This window comes from Peromyscus eremicus, chromosome 22 (genome assembly GCF_949786415.1).
Source record: "Peromyscus eremicus chromosome 22, PerEre_H2_v1, whole genome shotgun sequence".
NCBI lineage: Eukaryota > Metazoa > Chordata > Mammalia > Rodentia > Cricetidae > Peromyscus > Peromyscus eremicus.
The window spans coordinates 40,550,640-40,578,418 of NC_081437.1; the positions used below are offsets into that span (position 1 = coordinate 40,550,640).

At 50.1% G+C, this 27,779-nt stretch overlaps 1 protein-coding gene and 1 non-coding gene across 2 annotated transcripts in view; one reads left to right on the forward strand and one right to left on the reverse strand.

Annotated features, from left to right (window-relative positions):
* Colec11 (collectin subfamily member 11) overlaps positions 1-27,358 on the reverse strand; it is a 30,132-nt gene extending 2,774 nt beyond the window's left edge. The window contains exons 1-4 of the mRNA XM_059248422.1: positions 27,229-27,358; positions 21,208-21,363; positions 16,947-17,018; positions 2,376-2,447 (exon numbers count right to left, since the gene is read on the reverse strand). Coding sequence (XP_059104405.1) covers positions 2,376-2,447; positions 16,947-17,018; positions 21,208-21,340 — 277 coding nt within the window. The 5' untranslated portion in view covers positions 21,341-21,363; positions 27,229-27,358. The remainder of the gene's footprint in view (positions 1-2,375; positions 2,448-16,946; positions 17,019-21,207; positions 21,364-27,228) is intronic.
* Positions 8,669-8,749, forward strand: Trnaa-agc (transfer RNA alanine (anticodon AGC)). Its single transcript has one exon. It is a non-coding gene; the product is annotated as a tRNA-Ala (tRNA).
* Positions 27,359-27,779: the final 421 nt, after the last annotated feature.

Genomic DNA, 27,779 nt, shown 5'->3' on the forward strand with positions numbered 1-27,779 from the left:
GGTAGTGTAGTGTCACTGAAGGGCCAGACACCAGGACCCTGCCCAGCCTCCTAACCCCTGCCTTCAATCTCAACACACACACACACACACACACACACACACACACACAATATATATATATATATATATATATATATATATGTACATATGTTACAATATATATTATAGAACACAATGACAGCCTCTGTGAGATCAAACCATGGTGTGTGGGTGTGGGTGGGTGTGTGTGTGTGTGTGTGTGTGTGTGTGTGTGTGTGTGTCTACATCAGTCATCTTAGAATCCCCACTGCATCATCCCTCTTGCTCAGAGGACAGAACCATCACCATGAAGGACTGAGTTCCACATCTGCAGATTCACAGTCTGTTCACATAAGGAGGGAAGTATTTAAACAGCCCCTGCCCAACTCATTCCCCTGTGCTCTGTCAGGTGTTTGAAGACCTCCAGAATCTCAGCCTGGCCAGGACCCAAGAGGACAGCCTTGGAGACAAAGCCAATCGAATAATCAAAGCCAAATAAGGGTGGTCCTGGTCTCCACATGAGACTTGGAGAGCTGCCCAGCACACATGCTGTGTAGAAGAGAATATGCATTCCTTCTGTCTTCCCCTCGCTCATTACAGCGTTGGCCACAGCAGCCAGTGGGGACAGATGGCCTGAGTGCCCACAGACTGGGAGATTGTAGCAGATAACTCAGTCCTCGGAGCAGAGCATCCACACTTCTCATCATGACAGTTGTGCCTACTTGCAAGATGCCATCAGATCACGACTGTCAGCTGTCGTCAGAGAAGGGGAATGCGGAGGGCCACTGAACCCTTACCTGAGATTCCAGCCAGTCCTGCCAGCCGTTTACACGAAGCTCTGCCCTGATGGCATGTGACCTTGGAGTCTTGGAGTCTCTGAGGTACCAGAGCATGTATGCTAGGGAAGGTTAACTTCCCATAGAAGGGGAGATGCCAGCAATGTGACTTTCCGATATCACTGCTTTGGGGTCCCCCACAATTATGCAAGTAATCCCTCATCCGTGTTCCATATGTAGGCCCAATAAATCCATTTGTTCTCTAGGTCGAACTTTGGTGGAATAGTACTTTGGTTTGTTGTTGGGACCTTAGGAGGAAGAGGTAGACACCATTTATGTTTCCTCGGGGAAGGAATTTTCACAGTACTTAGATAAACAAAACATGGTTTATCTGTGCAATAGGTATTATTTGGCCTTAAAAAGGGGGACTTTTGACACCTGCTCCATGATGAATTCTGAGAGCATTGTACTAAAGGGAAGGAGACCACCACAAAGGGCAAATCCCGTTATATGGTTTATAGAATGGGCAAAATCACAGAGGCAAAAAGCAGACTCCAGGTTGTCAGGGGCTGGGAAGGGGAGGGAGTTACTCCTTAATGGTGCTGTGTCTCTGTGGGTCGATAAAAAGCTTTTGGAAACAGTGGGCATGGTTGCATCACATTGTGGATGTGTTGGCGCCACTGAACTGTGCAGCTGGCACAGTGGAAATGGCAGCTTTTATGAGATCGATACTTCATCACTGTTCTGTGAATTTTTTGTAGCCTGAATGTCCCTCAGCACCCCATGCCCATCAGGATGATGTCTGACAGCAGGTTCTTCCCAGAGAAGAGACAGCCAAGCAGAGTGCCCACCTCCCCAACACTCCTGGTCAATGGTCTCTCTCTGCAAGAACAGCACAGGGCTGCAGCAAACCCAAACCAAGTCACAGCTCAGACTTCGAAGCAAGACATCTCCGGGCCAAGTCAACCTGCTACAGTATACGAACCCAGGAGACAGCTGGGGAGACCACGGCCAAATTCTCCCCTTGCCTCTGATTGCCAGTACAGCTCTTCGCCAGCCACTGGCCACCCAGGCTCAGTATCCCCCATGGCCAACCCACACAGGAGCACAGGAGACTTCAGTGAGATCACGCAGAGAGCTACATGACCTCTGTATCGTCCGTCCCCCCCCCCATCGTCCCCCCCACACACCCCACGAGGTCCAGGTGCTCAGAACACATCTGATGGAAGATGAAGCTGGAGGTGGGGGTGAAGACACAGTAATTCATGACACAACCCATCCTGACCACGCGAGTCCCTCATCATTTCATCACGCTTGTTAATAAGGAAGGTGTGCTGAGGACCTGGGCTCTGGATCCTGCATCCAGGAGGTTAAATGCTCATTAAGTGCTGCAGGCTGGCATGACGCCACCCACCCTGATGCTCACAGAGACACATCTCCTTTGGTATCCCTGTAGTGAGAATCCTGCAGCAGAGTTTATCAGAATGACACATGAAAACAGGAGATCCAGGCAAAGTGGCCCAGGCAGCAGCTGTTCCGAGCCTATCGGGGAATGTAGGGCAAGAAGTATGTCACCAATACCTTTAGCGCCAATGGGACCAATTTTTCCATGGCGGCCCACAGTGCCTTTCTGTCCTTTGTCCCCCATGTCTCCTGTAGAAAACAATAAGGCCAAAATTGATTGATGCACAGGAGATCTGACACACCTCCTCACCATCACATAATACACAGGTGATCTGTCACCCCCTCCTCACCATCATCACACATGCACAGGTGATCTGTCACACCTCCTCACCATCACACATACACAGGTGATCTGTCACGCCCCTTCCTCACCATCACACATGCACAGGTGATCTGTCATGCCCCCTCATCATCATCACACATGCACAGGTGATCTGTCACCCCACCTCCTCACCATCACACATGTGCACACATGCACACCGGAAGAGATTGCATGAAGAACAGCTCTTCAAGGGCACATACATGACTGTCCCAGGATGATTCCTCACAGGTAGCCCACTGGTTTTGTTTCTGACAAAGGATCTGAGTCACACAGATGGCAGAAGGGAGGAGAACGGACCAGCACTCCTGAGTCACGCAGCCAAGGCCAGCTCTCCTCTGAGCCTGGGTCAGAAAGGGCAGGTCCCTGACCTGTATCTTAGCTCAACCATGTCTCCCAAGCTTGTTCTCACACCCAAACCAAAAGCATCACTCTGGAATACAGACACAGCTAGATGCTCTTGGGAACAGCAAAGCCCTGGGCATCCCTTCTGGTTGCATTTGAAGATGGCTCTGCAGGAGACGGAGGGCATGCCTTACGGCAGGTCTGTAGCACAGTGCCTGCTGTGTCCTTCCATCAGCAAGTATTCGGCCTAGTTGCATAAGGCCACAGCCCTTCTGCTCTCTCTCTCATCCGTTGTAAGAGGGAGCAGTGGGTGGCCTTGCTTACCCCAGAGAACACTGAGCACTGGAATAAAGCTATGACTAGCTGTCCTCTCCCAGATCCATAACAAGTCAAGGCAGAAGACCTTTCTCAATGCCATGTCCTTCCCGGGTAATCTTTTGGGATCCCCACTGATGAGACACCAAAGCACAAATAGCAAGCAAGCATACAGAGAAGCCCTGGGCACCAAGTTCGCCATGGGCAGGCTCACGTGTGGTCAGGATGCCATGACCTTTTGATCTTCTATTGCCCCTAGTGTTACAGAGGATAAACAGAAGCTCGATGTAGGTGGCTCTCAAGACAGGCAGGAGGGAGGACTCCGCCCGCCCGCCCCGGGTGCTGATGAAGCACCTCACAGTGCGGCACTTCCCAAAGGGTCTCCCAGTGCAGGAGTGGATGGAATGCTCCCTCAACGCAGAGCAGATGGAGCCCAAAGGACAGAGCCCTGGCTGATCGGAACACACACCGTCCATGGAAAGAGCATGAGAACAAAGTGCTTGCTCACGAAGCGCGTTCATACACGCACAGTCTCCTTTACTGCCTCTAAAACTGGTCAGCTGCACATAGGGTAGTTCTAGGATTAAGTGACTTGACCAGGTTGGACCCTGAAAGCCCAGCAGAACCAGGTCAAGAGCCATGATCTGCTGACTTGAACGCTGTTCTGCTGTCCTGCTATGGGGGAGATGGAGACGAGTGAAGTCTGTGCGGGTGAATCCGTGGTCCACCAGGGTACAGAGTGCGAGCTGAGGACACAGGGGACAGTCTGGCAATGGAAACCCAGAGCAACTGTCGGAGAGGAAGGAGGCACTGAAGTGGCCCATGGAAGGGGCCCTGACCCATCTGGAGGCTGGGGACGGGGACGGGGGATGGGGACAAGCGCATTTGAGAGGGCACAGTGCATCCTCAGAGCAGTGGGAGCCACTGCAGAGTCAGGAAGAGGAGACGGGGAGATCCGATTCCTGCTTGGGAAGCCCGGCCACACTTGAGGAGAAGTGGGCAAGGCAGGCACAGAGGCCAGCGGGTGGCTAGCCAGACAGCATCTCAGAGAACGAAAAGAAGCCTCCCAACGGGCAGGTGTCTGGAGTTAACAACCACTCAGTGATGGGATGTAAGGTGAGGTCGAGGCTTGTGGCCTGGATACCTGTATGCAGAGTGAGCCATCCTAAGTCAGAGAGGGCACTGGGTTCCAATATCCCAGAGACAAACAGGAAGAAAGGCCGTGGATGCAAGATGGGAACAGAGTAGGCTTGACATCGATAAAGAAAGAGTCTAGAGGGATTCAAGGGAGCCAGAAAGGGGGGGGGGGGTTGGGGGGTTGGGGGGAAGTGTTGTGGGGGTGGTGTTCAGAGGGAGACGGGCTGAGACCAGGGCAGGCAGTGTCTTAACAATGAGTTAAGGAACAGGGAAGGAAAGAGAGACCTTAGCAATCCTCTCCAACCTTTTGAAATCGAAACATTCCCCTTGACATCTGTGTAGTTCATGCTAGGCCACGGAACTGAGTTTTTAAAGAAATCACAAAAATATCTCACGGTTTTGGTAAGTTTGTAACTTCGGGTTGAGCTGTAATCGAAGCTGTGTTTGGCTGCATGTAGCCTGGATGCCGCAGATTGGACAAGTCAAAACAACCCACTGAAGCCCCCCAGTGGAGATGGGAGCCCAGTAGTTCCCCGCATACAGGAGTCCAAGCCCACCGTTCCCCACGCCAGCCAGTGAGCATGCCTGCCCAGCCCAAGTTCACATGGCGTGTTTGGAGCACATAAGGTTCATCTTGTCCATCTGACAGCTGGGCACCCACCCATGCCACTGCACTGCTCAAGAATGGACAGATGGGTCATCCCGATACCCAGGCTTACCACATTCTCATATGGACAGAGGCTGCGTAGCCGGATTCTTGAAAATAAAAACCAAAGATCTTACCCTGGAAAGGCCAGTTCCCACTAAACGCCCCAAACCTTGGGAGATCAGTTGCCTGTTACCACACAGCAGGTGGGATTGAGGGTCATGAGTGTGCGTGTCGTCTGCTGTGTGCTGTGGGGGAAAGGACAGAAAGAGATCCGGAGGTCTCTGTCCACTGTGGGGCTGCTTCCCTTTGAGAAATGTCTAACTGGTTCAAGGCTACGGTCGAGGAAAAGCCACACCACAGCTCTGCCTTCTCAGCCTTCCAGCCACATCAGGTAGAAGATCGGGTCCCTGAGGTGACAGGCAGACAGGCTCAAAAGTCGCTAGAGGAAAAACATTTGCAACACAAATGCCTCAGGGTGGTTTTTTTTCTTCCTGCGAAATTCCCACATCAACAGAACAATCAATTAGCACTCCATTGTTCAGTTCAGTCCACTGGGCTGAGGGCCTGCAAGTGAGAGTCCAGCTGTCATAAATCAGCCACCACCTGAGGCTGATCTGAGAACACTTGGCTCCGACCCATCCCTAACTCTTACAGCCCAACAGGAACAGGAATTCAAAGCTGTTGCTGACACTTGGCTCCTGGTACCAGCTGGCACCACACTCCGCTCCTGTCCTGGGAGAAGCATGGGTGCCAAGCCCTGCCATCAGGGTACCCGGGAACCAAGAGCGAGTGTGGAAAACAGGACATGGTGGAGACAGCAGCAACTCGGCGAAGATGTGAAGGACACGGGGGAGGCAAAATCTGAGTCTCGAGCTCCAGAAAGCAAACACTGCCAGCTGGCCTGCGTAGGCAGCAGCTTGCGGCCTTTGGGGGGCTTCTTGGGTCCCTGAGTGCTGGACAGTGCTATCAAGTTCCCACAGAACATTGACGCCAATAAACCAATTAAACATTGGTTTAAGATGTGCCAAGATTTGGGGAGACAGGAGAAGGAGCCCCACAAGGACTGAGGCAGCTCTGAGTCGTGCATCCTCTCTACCCTTACGGAGCTGAGTAACCTGGGTTAGTCAGCAACCCTGGGTATGTTTACTAATCTCTCTTTCTCAGGGTTTCTATTGCTGTGAAGAGACACTGTGACCACAGCAACTCTTATAAAGGAAAACATTAATTGGGGCTGGCTTACAGTTCAGAGGTTTAGTCCATTATCATCATGGTGGGAAGCATGGCAGCGTGCAAGCAGACATGGTGCTGGAAAAGAAGCTGAGAGTTCTAAATCTGGATCCTCAGGCAGCAGAAGTAAAGACTCTGTACCAGGCCTAGCTTGAGCATATATCACTTCAAAACCCACCTCCACAGTGACACACTTCCTCCAACAAGGCCACACCTCCTAATAGTGCCACTCCCTACGGGCCAAGCATTCGAACACATGAGTCCATGGGGACCATACCTATTCAAACCACCACATTCTCTGAGCCTCTGTTTTCACCTCTGTAGACCTGGAATCTGAGCCTGGGGTATAGCTTACTTGGGAGAGTGCTTGCTAGCATGCACTGAGTTCCAAATTCAATTCCCAGCATGCAACTGGGAATGGCAGTACATGTTTGTAATCCTAGCACTCAGGAGATACATGTAGGAAGACCAGAAGTTTAAAGGTCATCCTCAACTATATAGTAATTTCAGGGCCAACCTGGGCTGAAACTCAAAAAAGTAAAAATATAAGCTGGATGTGGTGGCTCATATTATAATCCCAGTACTCGGAAGGCAGAGGCAGGTAAATTCCTGTGAATTAAAGGCCAGCCTAGTCTATGTAGTTTCAAGCCAGCCAGAGCTATAGAATGAGCTAGAATAATACCCTGTCTCAAAAAATATATAAGATAAGGGGCTGAAGAGATGACTCAGTGGTTAAGAGCACTGGTTGTTCTTTCAGAGGACCGGGGTTCAGTTCCTAGCACCCACATGGCAGCTCACAACCATCTACAACTCCCATTCCAAGTAATCTGATGCCTTCTGGAACCAGACACACAGGCAGAACATTGAATATAAATATATATGCAGGCAAAATACTCATACACAGGAAAAAATACATTTTTAAAATAACAAGAAGCTGAAATCCTGTAGTAAAGGCTTTTGAAAGAAAATCCCCATAATCAAGCTGTCTGTCTTCTCCCCTTCCCACTGCCTGACGGCCTTGCTCAGTGTGGCTCTGTGCCACCGCAAACAGAGAAGCCTGGCATTCTTGTCGGCAAAACGGGCTCAGAGCTTGGCTCAGTGGCCCCAATGCTGGGTCTGCACCTATGAAACAGGGTTGGCAGTGTGCCCCTCGTTGGATGCTGGAGAAACAGGCACACCACCCAGAATTGCACCTGGCACATAGCAGGTGGGACACACGTGTCCCCAGCAACAGTCATTCATCATCACCAGCGGAGGCACTCAAGAGCCTGGAATGGTGACAAGCCACACGGACAGCCCCAGGGGCCAGGTAGATGTGCACCTGCACTTTAACACAGTCCCAGGTGATTGATGGGCACCAAAGCCAGCTAGGACTGCCTTGGTCCCTGCTTCTTTCAATCTGCCTGAGATTCCACCATCACCTGATCCTTGAAGACAGCAAGAGCAAGGAGTAGGCCTGCTCCCTTCTCCATCATTAAGGGACAAGCACAGACACGTCTGGTATGTTGAGTCAGGACAATACATTCATGTGACTCAACTGAGCTCAACATCACATCGTTCTCACTGCCATGATGTGTGTATACTTATGTGTTCATTTGTGTGCATGCATGTGAAGGCCAAAGGTCAGCTGTTTATTAAAACAAGGTCTCTCACTGGCCTGAAACCTGCCAATTTGGCTAGGCTGGCTCTGCCTCCTCAGCACTGGGGTTACACATATGTGCCACTGTGCCTGACTTTTTCACATGGGTTCTGGGGAATTGAACTCAGGTCTTCATACTTGCATGGCAGGCACTTTACTGACTGAGCCACATCCTCAGCCTGTTATTTCTATCTTTTGATGAGCTGAACGGTCCATCTAAAAAAAAAAAATCTGTGCTCAAGTAAGCCATGGATGCTCACTGGGGTCATAGGTCATATGTTGGCCCCTGATCCAACAGCACTGGTGGCCTTATAAGAGAAGACACCAGATATGCAGAGAGTACAGGCCATGTGAGGATACAGGAAAAGGGCAGCTGTTGGCAAGCCATGGAGAAAACATCCCCGCCCCACCTGCATCTTGGACTTCCAGCCCCCAGAGCTCAAAGAAACAAATCAAGTCCTAGTCCTAGTAGGTGGCTCAGCTGACTGACCCTGCCATCTTGTGCACCCACAGAGAAGCAAGGCCCAGAAGGGAGATGACTTCCACAGACCACACAGTAAACACAGTTGTCCAGTTGGTCCAAGCACAAACTACACTCAGACAGACCCAGACCCCAAAATCCCAGGTCTCCATTCACAAGAGTTCTGGCTGGCTTAGAACTCAATACATAGAGGGTTGGGGATTTAGCTCAGTGGTAGAGCACTTGCCAAGGCCCTGGGTTCGGTCCTCAGCTCCAGAAAAAAAAAAAAGCAGACTGAGCCTGTCAGTGGTGGCACATGTTTGGGGTTGGGGATTTAGCTCAGTGGTAGAGTGCTTGCCTAGCAAGCACAAGGCCCTGGGTTCGATCCTCAGCTCCAAAAAAAAAAAAAAAAAAAAAAGAACTCAATACGTAGACCAGGCTGGCCTTGAATTCACGGGGATTTACCTGCCTCTGCCTCCCAAGTGCTAAGATTAAAGATATGAGCCATCACATTCACCAGCCTTGGACAGTTGTAATCATCTTTAAACCTCTCTTTCCTCTCCTGCAAATGTCCTAAATGTCCCCAGAACCCCAGGTCACTATATCAGGAAGCCAGAGCATCATGCACAGAGCACAGACAGGTACCAAGTGACTAGATGCCACCAAGACCAATGTCACCTGACTCCACATTGGGACTCCAAACCCAGCGCCTCAGCTGTAGGACAGCGGCCTTACCTGAGACTCTACCTCTGCACCAGTACCCACAGAGTGCCCCACGCCCACTCCTCGCTAGCGCAGGAAGTACTGGAGGGCTACACAGACCAGGGCTGAAGGGCTTGTGCAGGCTCGTGGTCTTTCAGGCAAGCAATGGCCTCCTGGGGTCCTGCTGTGACTACTATGAGTGAGGGCCACTGGCCAGTGGGAGTCAGGGTGGCTGACAGAGAGCTCTACCTCTCCTGTCCCTTCTGCCCCAAACCTTCAGCCTGACCACTAGGCACCAGTCCATAGCACCTCAAGCATGAGAAGACTGGGCACACTCACAAGAAGGCCTTTGTGGGGACAGGCTGGGCTAGCCAGAGGGAGCCATTGCCTCCCCGTTAGCAGCTCTGGTGCTACCCTAGTCCCGCTCTGACCCAGCAGAATGAGAACAGCTGCCGGAAATAGAACATCTGCCGGGGTCAGGTCTGGAGCTGAGCATCACAAACATACATACACATAGCACATGTGCATATTAGACACATGTGCACATACACATGAACATACACACACACACACACACACACACACACACATAGTATGCATATACTATAGACACACGGACATGTACACACTGTCCTACTCCACTCCTGGACTATGAAGAAGCCGGCTAAGCGTGAGCCTGTGAATGAGTGTGAGAACAAGCCAGCACACAGAATGCCTCCATGGTCCCTGCCTCCAGGTCCCTGCTCTGACTTCCTCAATGACGGACTGTAACATGGATGCTGAAATAAACCCTCTTTTCTAAGTTACTGCTGGTCAAAATGTTTTATCACTCCTAGGGAAGCAAATCTAACTAGAACACATATGTCCACATATGCATACATAGTGTATGTATATGCACCACACATAAACGTGAGTGTACAAATACAACTAGGTGCTTCACAATCATATATACATACACGTGATTATGCCTATATACCTATATACAATTACAAACCTATATTCACACATGCATTGCAAATATGTGTGCAGATATATAAAATACAGACATGTGAATGCATTCACATGGATATATGTGCATACAAAGATAACATGTGATCATATACCATGCAGACACACATATTTATGTGAATGCAAGCACATATACACAGAGTATTTGTATACACACACACACACACACACACACACACACACACACGTGCACAATGTGGACACAAAAACACATGATATTTTAGATGTGCATACTTATATATATATCCAAATAGTAATTTACACGCATTTTTGTGTGTGTATGCATATCTACTTATAAGCATATACATGTACATAATATGCATGCGTGTGTGTGAGCATACATGCTATACATGTGTGCAAGCACAGTATAAGCATACAGTTGACCCTCACCCAACCCAGGGTGGTAAAGTTAATTAGCACAGAGTTGGTCGAGAACCCAGTTTACTCAAAGCACCAGGGGAGACCTCTTGCTTTCTGGCCCTCTACCAAAATAGCTGCACACAGGATTGGCCACTGCTGACAGGATCATGCTATTGTTCGGATGTGTTAGGAGGAAGAAAGGATGGAAGCCACAGGGACATCCAGACTGTCTGCTCACCCTCCCTTTTTGGTCACAGGCTTGTTTTAGCTCCATGGGGAGAGCAGTGGCGGCGTGGTTATAAGGCTAAAGCAGGACAATGGGCTTTCTGGGATGTGCACACAGGCTCAGTTGTGCATTGAGAGCCTGTGCCTTTAAGTGGAGAAGCTTGAAGGAGGCACTCCAAACGCTGGGAGCCGTTGTGACCGGCTGCCCTCCTTACAGCCCATTACTCTAACGAGAAGTGGGGTGGTTCCCATTTGTTCTCCAGACACGCAGGAGGAGTGGAGCGGGTGGGCAGCTCGCAGCAGGTGCGTGATTCGTATTAATTTTAATGAAGATATCAGAGCCCTTTGAAGAGGAGACGGGGCAAAGGGGGCACGCGCAATTCAGCCTCCTCAGCGATTTTTATGAAGGATGGTGTGCGCATTACAGCTCATGACAGCCCGGTGCTGGTGCAGCTGCCCTCCGCTGCCTGTGCCAGGAGGGGCCCCAGCTTCTACGGCAGGGAACAAGGCAGCCACCCCCTCCCATCACTGCTTAAGTCTGGGGACCAGACGGGAAAATCTGGGACACGTCAGCAGAGCCACCCTGCGCCTGCCACACAGCACACAACCCAGAAATGTAGATGCTGCTCTTGTCTCGATAAACAGCAGGCAGTTCTGGGGCTCCGCGCTGCCTGGCTTTGTTTCAGTAAAGGCAACTCACCAGCACACACTTCTCTCTTCCTGGCAGGGAGCTGCTTACCCTGCAACTCAGCTGCCTCCTCCAGAGCAGTCCCAGGTGGACACCAGCTACATCTGGTGGAGGCTGGGCTGTCCAGACCCAGGGTGGGCAGCCCACCGCCCTGGGAAACACAGACTGCAGCAGCACCTAGGCCTGTTAACACAAGCCAACCTCGGGGCCTTCCGGAGGCTGGATGGGGTGGGATGGGGTGGTGGTGGTGGTTTACAGCCTGCCAAGGGCCATCGCACTCCATACAGACGGCAGCCCAGCATGGGAACTTGGGCGTCTCTACTGGCAGACCTCCCTGGACTCAGAAAGAGCAGTTCACTCACCTGGGGGAGAGTGGAGTACACAGACCCAGAGCTCAGCCAGGGCTGAGATCACCCAGGGACTTCAAAGATATTTAAAGATACTACTTCTCAAGATCTATTTCAAACAATGGATGGAGAGGTCTCAGACCACCAGCGTCAGGCTGAGCCTCAGAGACACAACCCTGAAGGCAGTGTAGACCTGTCCCCATTGCCCACATGCTGCAGGAGTGTCCAGTATAAAAAGAAATGGTTACGAGGTGCTCCAAAAGGCAGAATCCAGTACTAACACTCAGCTGTGGCACGCACCGAGCACCCGTCACGGCATCCTTTGAAGATGCCAGTCACTAACAGAGCCACCCACCTCACAAGCCACAGGTGCTGCCCCTGGGGTCTCCGGTAGGTTTTATTTACATAAGATCAGGCTATTAATGGAGTAGTAAGTTACCTAAAAGGTGGCTTCAAGTTCTGCCAATGAGAGAGACGACAGACTTTCATCTCAAACCATGAGTCAAACCCTCCTTGGATTTGGTTTTGTCCGGGTATCCTATCACCACAACAGAAAAGGCAGCCATACACCGGGTGTGGGGGTGCTCATCTGGGACCCCAGCACTCAGGAGGCTGAATTGGGAGGATGATTTCAAAGCCATCCTCGGCTGCAGGGCAAGTTCAAGGCCAGCCTGTGATACACGAGACCATGCCTCAAAACAGAGAATCGGAAAATCCCACATTAACAATGAGACTCCGATCACTTAGAATCCAACCCCAGTGGCCTGTGACATCGCCTCTGAACCTCATCCCACATGCTCCAATTAGGAATGATGACCCATGCTGTAACATTTACTGCTTAACAAGGTAGTGAGGTGCCTGCTTGGATCCATGCCTGGACAGAGGTCAGACCACGTAGCTCCCCTTTAACCCTTATAAAAAAAAACTCCTTCTGGGGCTCTCTCTCTCTCTCTCTCTCTCTCTCTCTCTCTCTCTCTCTCTCTCTCTCTCTCTCAGAATTCAGCCCCTGCATCTGTCTCTTGTGGTGTGTTTCATCATTAAACCTCCCTGTACCTGTTCTGCTCTGGTCAATGCTTCCTCACCGCCCCATGCCTTCATTTCTGGCACATTACTATCATTATTATCTCTGTCTAGAATTTGCTGTCTTGGTTGAAATGTCATGTATTATATTTTGTTTTGGCTTTATTTTCGAGGGTTTTGTTTTTATGTTGTTTTGTTTGTTTTGTTTTGTTTTTGGAATAATATCTCACTATGTAGTCCAGGCTGGCCTCAAACTTACCACCCTCCTGCGTCAGCCTCCTGAGTACTGGATCGTAGGAATGCATGACCATATTTATTATACAGCAGGAAAACAATAGATGTGGAGGAAGAAAGAGATGGAGGCACATTCCTTAGAGAGGCAGAATCCAGTACTAACACGCCAACCAATGCAAGGGTGGCACCAAGCAGGGAGGGCATTCGTGGGCTGAAGGTTATACGTGGGCCTCTTCAAGGGGACAGTGGGGCAGAGGCACATGCCCGGGCCCTACTTTCAGGTACTAGAAGAGCAAAATGCCAGGAATCTTAATCCCCAAGAAGAATTCTCAAACCATAGGAAAGCCAGAGTACCACACCTGCACTTTAGAGAGATTGCTCTAGCCTCCAGGAGGCAATAGGGAAGATCTGAGCTATCCCCAAAAGATGGAGCTGGAGGCCCCAGGAGGGCCTGCCCACAGCACCTGCCCTGAGCAGACGTGTGTAAGGCTTGCAGCCTGGTGGGGAAGGCAGCTCACAGTGCAGAGTGGGCCTGGACGTTAGCCAGACTGAAGGTGGGAGCAGCAAGGCCTGGTACTTGGTTCCTGATGCCTGGCTTGCTGCTTGGCAACTGAGTCTATTTGAGATGTGAGGAGGAGAACGGAGCCTGGATGACGCAGAGGAGGCTCGGGTCCATCAGCTCCTGGACTTTCTGAACAGTGCCCAGTTTGGACATAGTGAGAATCAGTTTCAGGTTAGCTGAGGAAAGCATCTACATTACAAGTGACAGAGAGAAAGGAATCATAGGAGAATGTTCTAGAAGAACAGAAGGTCCTGGTGAGGCTACCAGAACACTCACAAGCCAAAGCTACAGAGAATATAAAAAGATGTTGGCACAAGTTTGAAGGCCAAACCCAGCTACAGATACAGTCGTGTTTGCAGTTGAGACATAAGGCCAGAGGCTGCAGAGGGCTCTGGGCGGCCTCGAGACTGCTCTGAGGAACAGAACGGTTGATGCTGCCTCTACACAAGACAGGGAATGTCCACCACCTCGTGGACCAGGGCTTTGCATCCACAGCCCAACAACAGTTGGAAGTGAAGGATGAGTGGACAGAGCTTTCTAGAAGAAATCTAGCAGCACCTCCCAGCACTGCTGCAGTTACCCAGTCTCCTTCCAGAGATGACATGAGGCCAGAGTCTACAGAGCCTGGAGTTCTGTTCTCCAAAAGGATGAACAGCTGTAGCCTAGGATATCTCTACTGTGCTCTGATAGCTCACCAGGCATCCCACCCACCCTGCTGCAGCTGCATATGCTAGCCTGTGTCCAGAACTCATGGGACCTGTGACTGTGAGCCACCCCCACCGGACCCCACTCCTGGGCCTGAATCAGATTCCTGGGAAGCCTACATTTTTTTTTAAGTCAGGGTCTCACTGTATAGCCCTGGCTGGCCTGTATAGCATGAATCTTAAAAGGTCTTATTAATAAAATCAAACCTGGGGCCAGTTATTAGGGTGAATGCTGGAAGATCAGAGAAGCAGAACAAGCCACAGCTACTTCACCTTACCAATTCCTCAGCTGGTCCTGTTTCCTCAGACTGGATGCCTCTGAGTCCTCATCCAGAATGAATCTCAGCTGAACTGCTGCTCAAAAGCCTAAAAGCTTAACCCAGCTCTAGTTCCTGGTTTTCACGCCTTATATACCTTTCTGCTATCTGCCATCACTTTCTGGGATTAAAAGCGTGAGTCACCATGCTTGGCTGTATCCTATGTGGCCTTGAACTCACAGAGATCCAGAGGGATTTCTGCCTCTGGAATGCTAGGATTAAACATGCGTGCTACCACTGCCTATCCTCTATGTTTAATATTGTGGCTGTTCTCTTCTCTGAACCTAGATAAGTTTATTAGCGTGCACAATGTTTTGGGGAGCACAATACCACCACAGGCCTAAAACTCACTATGTAGACCAGGCTGTCCTCAAACTCTCAGAGATCCACCTGCTGGCCTTAAGGTGTGTGCCTCCACGCCTGGCCTCTCCCACTTCTGAGACAAGTGCAGCTCATAGGGCTTGAAGTGAACAATGGGGGAAATTAGAGAACAAACTTGAAAACATTTTAAGACAGTCTTCACATATTTTTTTTAATTTAGTCTCTCTTTTTTTCTGAACAGAAAACAACTTTCCAATGCCATAAGATCAGCTGTGGTGTTATCTAGTACATATTATCATAGATGGGCATAAATGGTGAAAAGGTTCTCCTTTTTCTTTTTTGTTTGTTTGTTGAGTTTTTTGGTTTGGTTCAAGTTGGGTTTTTTTTTTTTTTAAGATAGGGTTTCTCTGTGTAGTCCTAGCTATCCTAGAACTCACTCTGTAAACCAGAATGGCCTTGAACTCAGAGATCTGCCTGCTTCTGGCTCCTGAGCACAAGGATTAAAGGTGTGCGCCACCACCACCCAGCAAATATGTAGCCCAGCCTGTCCTCAAACTCATGATCCTCCTGCCTCTGCTTCCTTCAGCAAATCCTATCAGCATGTGCCACTATAACCAGCTTGCTTTGTTTTTTTTAAGGCAGGGTCTCCAGCTATGTAGACTAGGATGGCCTGTAACACATAGAGATCCATCTGCCCCTCATCCAGAGTGCTGGGATTAAAAGCATACACCACCATGACTGGCTTGAAAATGCTTTTCTATATATCTTTTAATAACGATTAAAAAAATGTAAAGTAGGCAGAGGCAGGCAGATCTCTCTGTGAGTTCAAAGCCAGCCTGGTCTATATAGCAACTAGGCCAGGCAGGACTACATAAGGAGACCTTGTCTCAAAAAAAATTTTAAAAAGCAAAAAAACTTTGAGGCTGGAGTGTTGGCTCAGTAGTTAAGAGCACATACTGCTCTCCCTGAGGACCTGAGTTGTATTCCCAGCACAACATCAGGTAGCATACAACTGCCTGTAAACCCAGCTCCAGGGGGTTCTGGTGCCTCTGACCTCTGTGGGCACTCACATTCATGTGCACATACCAACACACACACACACACACACACACACACACACACACACACACACACATAATTAAAATAATAGAAGTCAATCTTTTAAGAGAATGAGCGAGCTCTGCTCCTCAAGAGGGCCCAGTAGCCATGGCAGGTGACTCCAGCTCCAGGGAGTCCAACGCCCCCTTCTGATCTGCACAGACACTGCCCTCACATGCACAAACCTACACACAGACACATACACACACACATACACGTAATCTTTTAACAATAATAAAACATTTTAAAATATAAAATAGTAAAGATGATGCCATCTTATAGACGGCAGCCACACATGCCAGGCACCTGCTATTATGGTAGCTCCTCACATGTGTGACCACCTTCATTCTCATGCATATTCAAAGTCCATTACATGTATGTGAACTGGAGCACCCCCGCCCTCCAGCCCCTCCCCTTGGACATCCTCCCTTTTGTGTGTGATGTTGCCACATGATATCCACAGCCTGGTTCTCTACATGGGTACTCTCATCCCTGTCCATGAATACTCTCATCCCTGTGCCTGTGTGTTCTGGTTCCTTCACACACAGGCTCTAGCGCCTTTGAATGTGCAGTTTGGTCTCATCAACCGCCCCCAGGCAGAATCGCATGTTTTATTAAAGTAGAAACCACTCGGTGGTTAAGAGCACACGCTGCTCTTCCCGAGGACCTGAGCTGCATTCCCAGCACCACATCAGGCAGCACACAGCTGCTTCCATACAACCACTTCCATTCGGTAGGTGGGTCAGCTACTGTTCCAATGCCTTAGGCTGTGCTGTGCTCCTCCATCAGGCTATCTTCATGACAGCATTCTCCTCATATAAAGCCTACGCGTGATCCTGAACCTTGGCACTCCCAGAGAGACACCACTGTGTTTCAAGGGCACAGCTTTTCATCAGGGCCCTGATGGCCAGCACCATGCCTTCCTTCCCTAAACTCTGTCCATCTCAGGAGAGCTCTGTCCCCTCCACCTCCCACCCTCCTTGTCCCCATCAAGGCTAGCATCGTGAGTACCTTTTTCTCCTGTAGGACCGACTCTTCCTGGCCGTCCGGGTGCTCCTTTGTCTCCCTTTTCTCCTGCATCCCCTGTGGAAGAAGTTATATCTGTTTAGGCACTGTCTGGCTAGGACAGGACTATGGTGTTATGCATCCATACAGAAGAATTAGAAAGGCTCTCACACATGGTGCAGCTGGTCTGGCCCTACTCCCTGCCCACCCTACTCCAAACTGCAACCAGCATCACCAGGGCGAGTGCTGGGTGCCCGGGTCTAAGCTCAGGATGAGCTTTCCCTACACTGCTTTATTTTTCAGGGGACAGGATTTTCCCTCCATCCACTGTCCCTTCTGGGCTGATTTCCAGTCTGTCTTCCCACCACAGGGCTCTCCACACTGCTCCAACAATAAGGAAAAGTAAGCAGGAGTTTCACTGCTAGGTGACCCCCAGAGAAACATCATGTGGCCTGGTGACATGCTGGTGAGAACAAACTGGGGTGTCCACTGAGCATTTCCTCGTCCTTACAGCATGACCCCAGAGCACACATGGTGGTCCTCCATGTGGGCTACATGGGACCAGTAAAGTGTGCCCTCCATGTTCTGGGGTTCAGTGGCCAGGGACAAGAGACAGAGGAGAAAATAAGCAGTCAGGATATCTGACAGGATGAGTACACAGGTGTGTGGAGAAGAGCTGAGTCAGAGGGAACCAGGGGATCCACTCTCTAGCCTCAACCCCAACCTAATCCTGATCGAATGACCTTCCTACACCACAGATTTGATTCTGCTTTTCCCTCCCTAAAAGACAGAAGGTCACCAAAGGCTACACTGAGTTATACACCAGCCTGGCCTCAAACTCACAGAGAACCACATGTCTCTGCTTCTTGCTCTACACATCCTGATTTATAGAGCGAATTCCAGGCTATCCGGGGCTACACAGTGAAATACTGTCAAAAAAAAAAGAGAGAGAGAGAAAAAGAGACAGGAGACACGGTTGTGCGGGGCAGTGAGTGTGACAGCAATCCCACTGGGGACCTTCTGCTTGAAATCCACCCTCCCAGCTAGAAAGCAGTGGCAGGATGAACGCTTCCTTCCTCCCCATGAGACAAAACATTAGGACCAGGAGTTCTTTCTCTGGGAGACACTCAACTGTGAAGCCCTGATGGTTCTGTTTTGAAGTTATCAAGTTGAGATGGGAGAGAGAGAAAACAAAAACAAAACAAAAAAAACAAAAACCAACTCATACATGCCCAAACCCATCTCACAAGAATTCCAGAGAGACAGAGAGAGGAAGAGAATGGTGGGTAACGCCACCGGAGAGTCTGTAAAGAGCTGCCAGATATACTTCCTGGCACTGGGGTAGGGGTGGGCACATGAAAGCAGGAATACAATAAAAGCCTGCAGAGAACCACACGGGGAAAATCAGGGCCGAACAGCAAAGATGTGTCAGGCCAACAGCGCCAAACTAACGTCAGCAACAAAGAGAGTGTTCTGTGAGCCGTCCGGGAGGGGAAACAGTGTAAGTCAGATTGACACAAGGGTTCTCATTAGCCACACAGGGTACAGGACAGAATGAGGGACTAGCTTCAGCAAAAGTGACACAGGATGCGTCAGATCAGACGTCTCCCCAGCGAAGCGGCTTTTGAAGTTGTGCAGTGAGTGAGCAGGATGCAGCCAGCCAGAGCAGAGCAGTGCTCTGAGGAAAGGCACACAGACTGAAGGGCTTCGAAGGCTCTCCAGAGGAGCCTTCCAAGGCTCGGCTGAGGGGCTGGACCGCAGAGGAGCAACAGGATCACCCACCACTGCAGAGCCCACCAAAGATGGGCAAGGGTGGGGACATGATTCTTTATTACTGCGTGCATCACTGTGTGCGTCACAGTAAGCAGCTACCACGACTCTTCTCTTCATGGGGCTGAAATCTCTCCCAGAGCACCTGAAGGAAGGACTCCACACAGCAGTGGCACTGGCAGTACTCACTGAGAGGTAACCATAAGCACACCTTCCAGCTTTTCTAGAAGTTTTCTACACAGCTCCTAGAGTTTACTCATGGCTCTCACTTATTTGACGCAGGGGGGGCGTGCATTGATGAAGACACGGGCCATGATAGCTGAGCGGACAAGCCAAGGGCAGGCTCTGGGCCTGACCAGAGCTTCTTTGGGCATCAGACCCTGGATTAGGGTAAGGCTGAGTGAACCAGACCACCATCCACTGCACTGACACTTACCTGATGGCCTCTCCCCTTTAAAAAGAAGGCAAGAAGGACACTAAGCCCACCACACAACTTCCACCTGGCCTCCCCTTGCAAGCATCCTGTGTCTGTCTGTCTCTAATTTTATTGAAAAACTGTTCATATTGATCCCAACTCACCATAAGACCCTGAAACAGCACTTAACATACTATAGCAGGAATGAGATAAAATGCACCAATTAAAATGCTTTAGAACATGGTGCCTGGGGCTGGAGTAACGACTGTTAGGAATGTGTTTGCCATATAAAAAGCCAAGCAGCCAGGCGGTGGTGGCACACGCCTTTAATCCCAGCACTCGGGAAGCAGAGCCAGGCGGAATTCTGTGAGTTCGAGGCCAGCCTGGGCTACCAAGTGAGTTCCAGGAAAGGTGCAAAGCTACAGAGAAACATTCTCGAAAAACCAAAAAAAAATAAATAAATAAACCAAAAAATAAAAAATAAATAAAAAGCCAAGCGTAGTAGCACACACTTGTAATCCCAGTGCTGGGGAGACAGAGTCAAGAGGATCCCTGGGGCTCCCTGGCTAGCCAGACTAGACCAATTGGTTAGCACTAGGTCAATGACAGAACCTATCTCAAAATCCAAAGTTGGTATCACCTGGAACAATGCCGAAGGTTGACCTCTGGCCTCCACACACAAGCACACATATTTATACACACACACACAAACACACACACACACACACACACACACACACACACACACACACGACCTGAATGAAGAATTTTTTATCTCTCAAACAATCAGAAAAGCCTCTTCATTTAAATGTCATTCTCTCGGATAATCTTCCCATTTCACCCACGGTGGGAAGAAGGGGACAAGAACCCTGAGCTGCTTCTCACTGCTGATCTCCCAAAAAAACCACCTTGAGGCCCAGACTCTGAAGCTTCCCCAACGCAGTTCCTCAACTCTGTCCACGATTACGTTATGTCCTGAAACTATTTTGTTTTAAAAAGTTGGTTTTGCTAGATGTGGTGGTGCACGCCTTTGATCTCAGCACTCGGGGGACAGAAGCAAGTAGAGTCCCGTAAATTTAATCCAGGCTACTCTACATAGGAAGTTCCCAGCAGGCCAGGATTTCATAGTGAGACCCGTTGTCTCAAAAACATGTTTGACCTCCGCCTCTAAAGGGCCACACCCAAGTCGACAGAGACCTTCCCTGGAAGCTTGACAATAAGTCTAGCTGTTCCTAGGGACCTTGGAGTACAACCCTGAGTGGTCATCAAGACCAAAGTTGCTCCCCAGCACTGCTCAACAGCACTGCTCAAAGCTCAGTGGGGTGGGAAGGACTCCTTATCGGTGGCGATAAACAAGCCACAGAGATCCCAGCTACACCCCCACACCCCATGGTGTTCTGACCAGCCGTCTGTCTATCAGGACAGGTTGACATTTCAGCTGCCATCTCATTTCCCACTGTCACTAGCGCCGCTTTCTCTTCGCTCCTAGAAATAATTTACCGCTTGTGCCCTCTCAAGTCAGATCTAAATCTGTGAACACGGCGCTTTCATCCAGGTCACACTTTGATAATGTCTGACCCAAGGAGGAAGGTGTGTGTCCATCATTTTCATGCAGAACACAGACTACTTTGATATACTCATTGTCAGTTGAAGAAAAGCCACAGACATCCCTGGACTGTTGTTCTATTTGCAAATGTGTCTTGCAAGCAGGCTTCATCCCTACAGGCCATGGGATGTAAACACTGTAGCATCATACAGCAGGAAAGAGGCTGGTTGACCCCAGCCCTCCGGCTCATGCCAGAGAAGATCAAATAAGCCAGACCTTCACACAAGGCTCCTGAGGAGAAGGCTGTGTTGCATATACATAACTAATGAGAAATCTGCAATTCCTTGGCTAGAAAATGTTTAAATGTCATGGAACCTTGGTCTCATAGTCAGGGAATCCCCAACCCAACAGATAGGCAGATTTCCCAGGATGCACCTGGACCAGAGCCCTTCTTTGCGAGTGTGTGCTGAAGTACCAGGCCATGCAGAAAACTGAGACACCCAGAGGCACGACCAGAGCGGCAGAAGAGCCATTACCTTTGAGGCCGGGGACAAGAATCTGCACAGAGCAGGCGTCCTCTGTGGTCTGCTGAGGACATCCAGATGGTAGCAGTGACAGGAAAGCCAGGCTAATCAGCATGCCTGCAAGAGCCAGGTCCCTCGTCATCATGAGTGCAGGCTGGACGCTGACTCCTGGAAGAAGGAAGGCATAAACAGTGACAGGATCTGACACAGACAGGGCTTTGCGAACAGCAGGCCACACTCGTGGACTCCCCTTTCTCGCTGGCTCGCTTACATACCAATTACCAACCTCCACTGAGAGTCTCTGAAGTTTCCCGGCAGCTAGGGCACCATGTGTGCCCGGACCACTTTCCCTAAGCCTTTGCTGAAGGTCACTTGCACTGTCCAGCCTTGCTGAGTACAAGGCCAGCCCAGGAGGCTCAACTCATCCTAATGGCAGAGACTCAGGCTTCAAGAAGACAAAGGCTCCTATGCAAGACATGACCCTCCTGCAGAGCTTGGAGCATGTCTGAGAGGGGGATAGCCCTGTACAGAGATCCACACTAGATGGCTTGAAAGAATAGAAGGGAGAGAAGAAATAAGAAAGGCCAACAGTAGTGGCAAGAAGAAAGGAAGAAAGATATATAAAAAGCAAGAAGGAAAGCTGGGCCTAAAAGCTGCGGTAGGGCGTTTCCCTTGGGGCATCAGAACCACACAATAGCAATTATAGCAACAACTACACAATTATTCACCTCAGAAGGCCTCTGATGCTTCCTGGCACCTATCCCCTGGGTCAGTCAACTCCTCAGCAATATTTCCAGGTGCCAACCTTCTGCCAGGCACAGTTCCAGGTGCTGGGTGGAGAAAGAACTAAAGAACTAAACTCCAGTCCAAGGAGACCGTCAAGGACGGGAGAGACGGTTCAGTGGTTAAGAGTATTTGCTGCATTTGCAGAGGATGCAGGTTTAGTTCTCAGGACCCCCATGGTGGTGCACAACCAGCTGTAGTCCCGGTTCCAGTGGGACCCAAGGCCCTCTTCTACCTTCTGTGGGCACTGTACACACCTGGTGTGCATCCACACACACACAGGCAGGCATGCGCACATACCAAAATAAATAAACCTTTTTTAAAAGAGACAAAAGGATGGACAGATAAGACCGGAAGCAACAGAGAAGAGTGATCTTCCCCTGGGAGGAGAGGCAGGGCAAGATGACCTGGTCATGCAGCTGCTATCTAGAGACCTGTCAGGGATGGCCTCCCTGGTGAAGCAACATGTGGTGTAGCCTCTTGAACGGAGCTTGGGGAGAAGTTGCCCGGCCTGGTGAGCACAGAGGAGAAAAAGCCCTGAACAGAGTGAAGACTCAGGTCTAGTACTACTGGGAACCCTTATGTGTGTGTGGGGGGGGGGGGTGTCCCCACAAAACAAGATGGAGGCTTTTGATCTGGGCATGGCTTTATAAGAGGGCCACTTGGCTCTTCTTGAAGACCATATTTATTAGAATAAGAATGGAAGTGAGACTCAGGACCGTGTGGTGGTGCATGCCTTTAATCCCAGCACTTGGGAGGTAGAGGCAGGCAGATTTCTGTGAGCCCAAGACCAGCCTGGTCTACAGAGTCAGTTCCGAAACAGCCAGAGCTACATAGTGAGACCCTGTCTCCAAAAATAAAACAACAGCAACAAAAAGAAAGGAAGTGAAGAGGTCAGACAGAGGAGACCTCGGTGTGCAGTAGCAAGAAGTTGTGAGGACACCACGGCAGAGGCGGAGAAAAAAGGTGTGGTTGGGATGTGTTGCGGAGGCAAGGCTGATTGGTTTTCACTGGATTCTATGGAAATTCGAGGGAATGGCCAGCTACAGCCCCTGGAGAACAGTGCTGGGGTTGCTAAGAGCAGGCATGGGGGAGGGGGAGGGACTACAGTTGACTTCCCAGTCAAAGAAGCCTGTGAACCTGGGTGAATGGAGCAATGGTTTAACTTGCCCAACTCAAAGATCAAGACACTGCATCCCTCCCTGACTCCAGCCATGTAGCCATCAGAGGCGAGGGACCCACATACCCAGCCAGTGAGATCATCCTGTTGAGTCTCTCCACAGAGAAGTCCAGAGAGTAAAGGCACAGACCATGTCCCAGGAGCCTTTATAGTCTGCAGACCCACTATCTGGCTGTGCTGACACTCACTGGGGGAGTACCAAGCCCCTGCTACATTTGCTTCCAGGGAAGGATTCTCCTCAGAATGTGTGGAGAAGTCAAGATGTCCAGACATCCTGCCACTATCATGTCCGACAACAGAAAGCTGCATCTGGTGATCAGAATCTACTGTCCCCGCTGTGTGAAGGGAAGCCATCTGAAACTCCTCTTTCAGCTCAAGTACCCACAAGAGACAAGAGAAGAACAGTTTGCTGACACTAGATGTTGACTTCCCACCTAAGCGAAGGGGAGGCTCAGGGACGAGGGAGCACAGGATTGAAGGGTATAGCATTGAGGGTATAAACCAAGGGGATTGACTCACTGACCTCGACGTCAGGACTTTGCTGGAAGTCCAGAGGTATAAAATGGAAAGCCAACTCCATCATCCGAAGACACCCTGCATGGCTCAAACCACGAAGACAAAGTCTTGAGTCTGCAGAGCATGGACTCTGCTGACCTCAACACTGGTCTGTCCTTAGGAGGTTGGGGTGTGAGGCCCAGCTCACACTCCCCACCCTCCCACACTCTAGGTCACCGAGCTCTGAGCTGTTGGCAGTTGACAAGGTTGCCAGCCCTCTGCGTGTACATCCATGCTTGCAGGGTGGTGGGAGAGAGGGGAAGCTGTGGCAGCCGGAAGTTAATTAATGAGGTGCCCACTCCTGAAAGAGTCGAATGATCAAAAACTGTGAGGAGACAACAGCAGAGAGAACGTGACCACATGCAGAAGGGCTTAGGAGAAATAGTGGGCTGGGAAAGCACCGTGGTCCTACCGAGTTTCTGCTTTCATTAAGAAGAAAAACAAATCAAGGCAGACTACAAAAATCAGGAATGGGAGCAGAGGAAGGAACACATGACTGGGCTTGTAGGGGGTGAGAATACACACACAGACACACAGACACACAGACACACAGACACACACACATAGACAGACACACACACAGACACACACACACACAGACACAGACACACACACACACAGACACACACAGAGACACATACACACAGACACACACAGATACATACACACACATAGACACACACAGACACACACACATAGACACAGACACATACACACAGACACAGACACATACACACATAGACACATACACACAGACAAATACACATAGACACAGAAACAGACACACAGACACAGACACACACACACACACACACACACACACACACACACACACACGAGGAAAATCACCATGGACAGGAATCAGCGAACCTAAGCACTCTCCAGTGAGGCCTGGGTATCCACTTCTAGGCTTCAGCAGGGATTTGCATGCTGGGGGCATTGTTTAGACTCCCGGCTTCTCATTTTTAAGAGTTACTTATGCATGGACAGGTTCATAAATGTATGAGAAATGTGATGCTAAGCTTACACAGAGCTCTTGTCACGCTTGGATGATTGCTCTGCTGTCATTTTCCTGAAATTTCCAGCAATTTAAGAAACAGGGGACTGCAAAACCTGTGGGTGAGCACACTCTCCCACAGTGCTCTTAACTCTCCACACTCAGCTGTTATACCTAAGCGGCAAGTGTTTGGTTCCTTCTTCTGGATAGCTACAGAGGTAACACGAGGCCATGTATGGTGATGCACACCTGTCATCCCAGCACTTGGGGAGGCAGAATGATGAAGTTCATGAGTTCAAGGCCAGCCTGGGCTCCAACAGTGAGTTCCAGGCCCAGCAGCTAGCCAGGGCTACATAGTAAGATTCTACTATAAAAAGGGGAGTTGTAGAGGGCGTTAAAGAGGTGGCTCAGTGGTTAGGAACACCGACTGCTCTTCCAGAGGACCTGAGTTTGTTCCTTAGCACTCACGTGCTCACAACTGCCTACGACTCCAGCTCTAGGGAGATCTGAGGCCTCTGGTCTCCACTGGCACCTGCACACACTCACACAGACAGACATAGACACATATACATAATTTTTAAATGATTTGAAAGGCTGGATATGGAGGCCCATGGTTTTAATCCAAGTACGTGGGAGGCAGAGAGGATTCCTGTGAGGCTGAAACCAGTCAAGGCTACATAATGATACCCTATCCAAAAAATTCAAAATAATAATATCTTTTAAGGAAAAGGGTGTTGCGGGGGGGGGGGGAGCAAATACTCTTTGCTGCACCCAATTTGCTGGATTAAAAACTGTTCAGGTGTTTCTTGGGAGCTCCCAAGAGAGCACAGTAATGTATCCCACAGAAACAAACATTGCCAGGTGGTGGTGGCACAGGAGGCAGAGGCAGGCAGATCTCTGTGAGTTCGAGGCCAGCCTGGTCTACAGAGCAAGTTTCAGGACAGCCAGGGCTACACAGAGAAACCCTGTCTCAGAAAAAAAACAACAACAAAAATGCTCCTCCAGAGACAGCAGGTGTCCAGCAGGACAGTTATCACTTTCTCTCCCATGAAAGCCTTAAGTGTGGCTTTACAAAGGTCAGGCCACAGCAGGCAAGCAGGGAGAGCAGAAATGCAGACCGTTTCAGGGCTGGCTCCTCATCCGTCATCTACTCTCTCTCACTGACTGTCCTGCCTGTGTGTCTTTCCTGTCAGTTTTCATATGAGCTAGTGGATGTGGTAGGGCACTGTCCTCCAGTTGATTCCTGCCCCAGACCTGCTCCAGAACAGGGCAGGTGGGCACATGGGGAGGTGATGGGCATACAGGGAGGCGCTATGCCCACCAGGAAGCTAGTCTGTGTCCTGGGCAGTTGCTGCTCAGGAAAGGAATTTGGTTTTATAAACGGAGACAATGCAGCAATCCTGAAATCTTTTTAAAAACAACATCCTTATCTCTTCGCCAGGGCCCAAAGACTAAGGCCCCACTTCCATCAAAGAGACAGCTTTCTGGGGAGAGATTAAATGTGGAATTCACAAAAGAAACACATAAGAGTGAACTGGGAGCAGGTCAGGGGGAAACATGAATCGTGCTGCCAAAACACACAAGTTGACACGTCCATTAAACACCCACCGTGGAGCCCTGGATCTCACAGACTCTGAACTGTCTGCTGGAAACAGCCCTACCATTTGGAAGCCTCCTCTGTCCTAAAGTGACCCACCCCCACCATGAGGCTTCAGAGAGGATCTTACCAACACCATGGTGAGGAGAGAACTGTCTGTTCTCTTTCTTCTCTGGCACAGATGTCTCAAAATTGGAGATGACACTAAATGTGGGGGTTTGGAGCTCTGTTCTCCCAGGCAGGATTACTCATCAAATTGAGCCCCATTTTATGCCATGCAGTGGCCTACAAATGTAACCATTTCCATTTGGAGCTCCCACCCGGAGCCACTCAGACACAACAGCCGGTCCCGAAGCCTGGTGTCAGGGCACAAGCAACTGCCCTTTCGAGATGCTCCCCTTCCCCATGTTGGGAGACTGGATGCCCGCTGGTAGATGGCTCCCCTGAGGGAAATGTCCCTCCTGCCCTCCCTGCCACTGCCCTCCACCTGAGATCCACTGCTGAGTGTGCCTTTGAGCTGTAGGTCTCTGAACAGGGCTTGCTCAGCCGTCACCCCATAAATGCTGCTCAGCAGGAGTCTGGGGTACGTTTCTCCCCCACTGGAGTTAGAAGTGTTCATTCAAACCTCTGGGCACTAACCTAAATGCCTGCAATTACATCATGTCTCAACTGATTGATCAGAATTTGCCTCTTTTGGCTTCTCAAAGATTCCTCCACTAACTATGGAGCTAAACAAACTCTGAAGCTCTAGTGTCTGACTTATGGACCAACTCCAGGATGTTTGGATCTGAGACTGTGTCCCACCTTGCCAAATTCCAAAGCCCGAGTCTACCTTCCAGCCCTGTTTGGAAATTTGCCCTCCTGTCCATGCCTCAGCGCCTGTCCAATCCTGGCCCAGTTTCCTGGGGCAGCATCGCCTACCTGGATGCACACTAGGCGAAAGTGCTGTCCTGACGGTCCCCGGCTAGCAGAGATACTGCTCCAAGGAGCCTCATGGCCGCTTATTTACAGAGCAGCTGCAGTCCAACTCAGAGGGAACCCGTGCCTGGGCTGTCAGAGAGCCCGGCGAATCTGCTGGAGGCTGCTGCCTTATCTGTTAAGAGCTTCCTGCCTGAAACCATCAGCTGTCCTGCAGGGCCCTGAGGAGTGTGGGAACACAGCCCCTGCCGCCAGGCTGGGGTGCCTGGAGATCCTAGCCAACCCCCACCCCAAACATTCTGTCTAGTTTTTGGTTTTCTTTCCTGTTTTCCTTTCTTTTATTTTTCTTCTAAGTACATATGCTGAACATGGTGGTGCATTCCAGCAATATGCACTCTGAAGACAGAAGCAAGAGGATTGCTGTGAGTTAGAAGCCGGCTTGCACTATGTAGCAAGTTCCAGGACAGCCAGGAGTACATAGTGAGATTGTGTCTCAAATCAAATAGATTAAAAATTAAAAAAAAAAAAACCAAGGTGGAGAGTAGTGAGGGAGA